This window comes from Eschscholzia californica, unplaced genomic scaffold, assembly GCF_041429995.1.
Source record: "Eschscholzia californica isolate CP2 unplaced genomic scaffold, dmEscCali1.0.p SCAF_4, whole genome shotgun sequence".
In the NCBI taxonomy this organism is placed as follows: Eukaryota; Viridiplantae; Streptophyta; class Magnoliopsida; order Ranunculales; family Papaveraceae; genus Eschscholzia; species Eschscholzia californica.
The window spans coordinates 12995276-12999792 of NW_028238461.1; the positions used below are offsets into that span (position 1 = coordinate 12995276).

General features: G+C 39.0%; 1 protein-coding gene across 1 annotated transcript; it reads left to right on the forward strand.

Moving 5' to 3' along the window:
- The first annotated feature begins 847 nt into the window (after positions 1-847).
- On the forward strand, positions 848-3246 carry LOC147542849 (uncharacterized). Its single transcript, XM_086635345.1, has 5 exons — positions 848-1056; positions 1150-1202; positions 1399-1828; positions 2224-2515; positions 2644-3246. The coding sequence occupies exons 1-5, from the start codon at positions 848-850 to the stop codon at positions 3244-3246; spliced, it is 1587 nt and encodes a 528-aa protein (XP_086491471.1).
- The last annotated feature ends 1271 nt before the right edge of the window (positions 3247-4517 follow it).

Sequence of the window (4517 nt, forward strand, 5' to 3'; positions counted from 1 at the left end):
ATGGCCGGCCTCCCTAAAGCCATTCCGGGTCTCCCTTTTGGGCCCGGACATGTTTATCTCTTCGGACTTCTCCGAATCTTTCAGGACTTACCAATGACGGATCCAATCCACTTATTTGCCATTATCCATCTAGTCAATTCTCTCCGTTCAAATCATTATTCTGTTGTGTAACCCTTGTAGGATCCGGTCTATGTTAGCTGCGAATCAACTCTTGATTCGACGATCGTAGTTGGCTTCTAGCTAAGCATTACGACCCCTAATTGGACCGGACTAATGATCTTCCGAATAAGGTCATTAAGATCCTAATAGCCAAATTGCACGCATTGCATCCTTGGTCGAAGGACACTCCTTCGGAAGGATACCATTCCTTCAGACTTTAGGCATCATATCTTTCACGTAATACTCGGGCTTTTCATACATCCGTTTCTATGAGACGTAAGAAAAATAGAATTATTTTCTCTAACTAGAAATGCAGGTACAGTTTTTAAATCAGAAAACCAAATTGCAAATCACATGGTCCAGCACTTTCAGAATTACTTTAGGGAGGAACCAACTGGTCCTGTCCCTGAAGAGGTGTTAATGAACTTCAAGCAGATCGTGGAATCCGATCAGCCTGCCTTATCGAGAATACCAACAGAAGAAGAAATCAGGGGGGTAATATTTAATATGGGAGCAGTTCAAAGTCCAGGTCCAGATGGGTTTCCATGCATATTCTACCAAAATGGATGGGACACATTGAAATCAGAGGGTAACAAAATTTATCCAACTGGCTTTCGAACATGGAAACTTTGACCCGACTCTAAACCATACCAATATAGCCCTAATTCCTAAATCCGAGCACCCAACGATGGCTTCTGATTATAGACCCATTGCTTTGTGTAATACCCTTTACAAATTCATCACAAAGCTAATTGCCAACCGTCTTAGACCTTATCTTGATGACTCAATTAGTTGGAACCAAAGTGCATTTATTCCTCAGAGACAAATAGTAGATAACTTGGTGATTGCTCAAGAATGCTTGCACTCTATGAAGACATCTACTAAGTCCAAAACTGGGTCTTTTTGCCCTCAAGATGGACATGGCTAAAGCATATGATCGAGTTAACTGGTGATTTCTCAATGAGGTATTAATAGCTTTTGGTATAACAGGAAAAATTTTAGATCTGATAATGCATTGTGTTACAACTCCGACCTACAGTGTGGTAGTCAATGGCAATCAACAAGGGAATTTCAAATCCTTTCGAGGATTAAGACAAGGTTGTCCCCTTTCCCCTTACCTGTTTATTCTTACTTCCCAAGCTCTCTCTTTACTCATAGAAACCTATGAAAGAGACTCAAAATTCAAGGGGTTCAAAGTTCATAAAAATGCTCCTAGCATTACTCATCTGCTTTTTGCAGATGATCTTTTAATCTTCGGAGAAGCAACTAAAAACAACCTAGATGTGGTTACTCAAATGATGGAGGAATACACCAAATTCTCGGGCCAAGCAGTAAATTACTCTAAGTCCTCCCTTCATTTCAGCTCAAGAGTTCCTACAGAAATGAAAAATGCATATGTATCTACTCTAAAAACCACTATTATGGATGATGGAGAGAAATACTTGGGAAATCTAATTCTGAAACCTAGAAGCAGAATAACATCAGTTGACTTTTTAATTGACAAATTCAAAAGCAAACTGGCAGGTTGGAAGAAGAAACTCATCTCTCAAGCAGGCAGAACCACATTGATAAAGTCTTCACTCAGTCCCATAAGTACTTATTTCCTTGGGCTCTCAACAATTCCACAAGGAACACTGGTTAAACTGGAGAGACTAGAAAGGAGTTTCTGGTGGGATCATGAGGAAGATCAGAGAAAGATGCACTTTCTCCCCTGGGACATCATTCAAAATCCAAAGAATTGGGTGGGTTGGGAGTCAGGTCACTAGCCAAGGTCAATGAATCCTTAGTGGCGAAACTCGCCTGGAGATTCATCACAAATCCAAACACAACATGGGCTAAATTATTACAAGCTAAATACTGCAGAAATGGGAACTATTGGAATGAAAGTTTAAGAAGGAATGCATCTCCCATATGGTCTTCAATGTAGCAGATCCGAGAAGTATTGCTACAAAACACCTGCTGGCAGATTGGCGATGGATCAACAATCAACTTTGAAGAAGATCAGTGGGTGCCTACAATCAAAGGTTTTAAACCCATGGTTAAATATAGATAGCATCAAAACAGGAGAAAAGTCTCTGAACTTATTCAAGATGGGAAATGGCATAAAGAGCTAATAGAAGACATACTTGAACCAGATTCGGCCAGAGAAATTCTTAGAATTCCATTATCAAGTCGAACTACAAAAGATAAGCTTATATGGGTTCCACACAACAAAGGGGTGTTCTCAACGAAATCTTACTACAGAGAAGTTGTTCCTCAAATTAAATCAGCAAGAACACATCAGGAATTTCCGTGGGCAAAATTATGGCAAATGAACTTTATTCAACCTAAAGTACTTCTATTTCAATGGAAGGTGGTGAGTAAAGGAGTACCTGACCTGGTCAATATTAGCCGAGGAAATCGAAACATAGATCCAACTTATTTCTTTGCAACAGAGAACTTGAGACTTCTTCACATCTATTTGGCTCATGCATGGTATTTCAGGAGTTGTGTCAAAGAGCATCGTCTTTTGAAGTCATTCCCCAACATACAGATCCAGAAGATTTAATTAGAGAAATGATCAACACAAAGAAAGATGAAAGGAAAGTTGCTTACATAGCTTACCTCATTTGGGAGTTCTGGAAGAGCAGAAACAAGAAAATGTTTAAAGGAGAACAGATAAACATGGTTTCTATCATACATCAGGCCAAGATTCAGACCAAAGGCCTTTCAAACAGAGCAACAGATGAATCATCAGACAACAACACCTCCGAGTGGATTCCACCATCAGATAATCTCTTTAAAATTAACTTCGATGGTGCGTTCTCAGAAAGAGGAGCATCTATTGGAGTAGTGATTAGAAACACAGAAGGGGTAAAGGTCTTTTCTTCAGCCAAGAGAATAGAGAGCCAGTTGGCCATTGAGAGTGAAGCGAAAGCTTTACTTAAAGCGCTGGAGGTGGGAAGACAGAGAGAAGACGACCATTTTATAGTTGAAGGGGACAATAGGGTTTTGATAGATGCAATAATAGGCGGTCAAGATGATGGCCCTAGGACAGCAAATACGGAAGCCCATGATGCGGCCCAGTCAGCACTTCAAGATGTTTAGTATTTGTCTGTTTATGTTTTAAACTAAGGTTGTAAACTTAGTTTGTGTCAAACTTCATGTATTATCCTCATTTGCCTTTTGGCTTTAATATGAAGTCTGATTCCAAAAAAAAAAAAAAGTGACAACAAGGTCGGTTCTGTTGGGTATTTCATTACCCGAACCAATCCATTAAGAGTAACTTGGTCTCGGTTTTAGCTCTATAATATATGAATCAAGAACTGGAATCTACGAAAATTTCGTACCTAACGAATACCGGCACAACCATTGTATTTGTAAGGTATATCAAAAGTTTATCAATCCTGATTGTGTCACATTGGTGTTGTGGTAAATTACCCAGTACGGAACGAAAACGGAAAATCATTGTTGTTCGCGTAAAGTTTACCCTATCCCATTTGGAAGGGCCTGTAGAATTTCCTTGTGAAGTGGTGGTCTTTGTAAGACCAGTGGTGCCTTTAGAAATTTATCTCGCCTTCACCACCACCATCACCACTAGTGTTCTGAGTTGATGATAACCACTATTGTTCTCTCTCCCTCTCTCTTTCTCCTGTTGGTAAGAACATAAGGCTTCTAGCCTATTATTATGGACGGGTCAAACAAAATTAACCGTCGAGAGGTTAGAATGAACCCCGAAACGAATTTTTGTCCTCTTTTAAGGTTACACACGATACCCATTCTTTCTTTATGATTTTTTCAGTCGAATCTCGAAGGACTTTTTCTTAAGAAAAGAAGTGTATTCTATCGTGTTATATTTATTAACTGGTTCTGAATCGATATTGTACTTTGGTGCTAAAATCGATCCACATTTGCGCAATAAAATTATCCATGTAACTCGCGGGCAACCTACCAAAAATCTACCGGATTAAACGTGCTTCGCTGCACATTAAATATACGAACTAGATTAAAATGCTCGAGGGTATAATAGGCTTAAATATCCGTCCAATTTCTTGTCCAGGACAGATCATGGAATATCTTAGTGTTCTCTTTAGAAACCCCAAGATCTTCCTAGACTTTTTAGAGAACCAAAAACACAATCTATTTATCTAATAGTTAACCATTTCATTAAAAACATAATACTAATCATACCCATACAAATACCATAAGATACCATACGATACCATACAAAACATCCTAGTGACTTCTAGCCCACCATATAACATACCACAATGACTTCTACCTTACCATACCACCTATATAAAACACCAACCTACTTTTACCATACTACCACAACATCATCAAACCATACACTCATCTAATGACTCTTGGTTTTATGA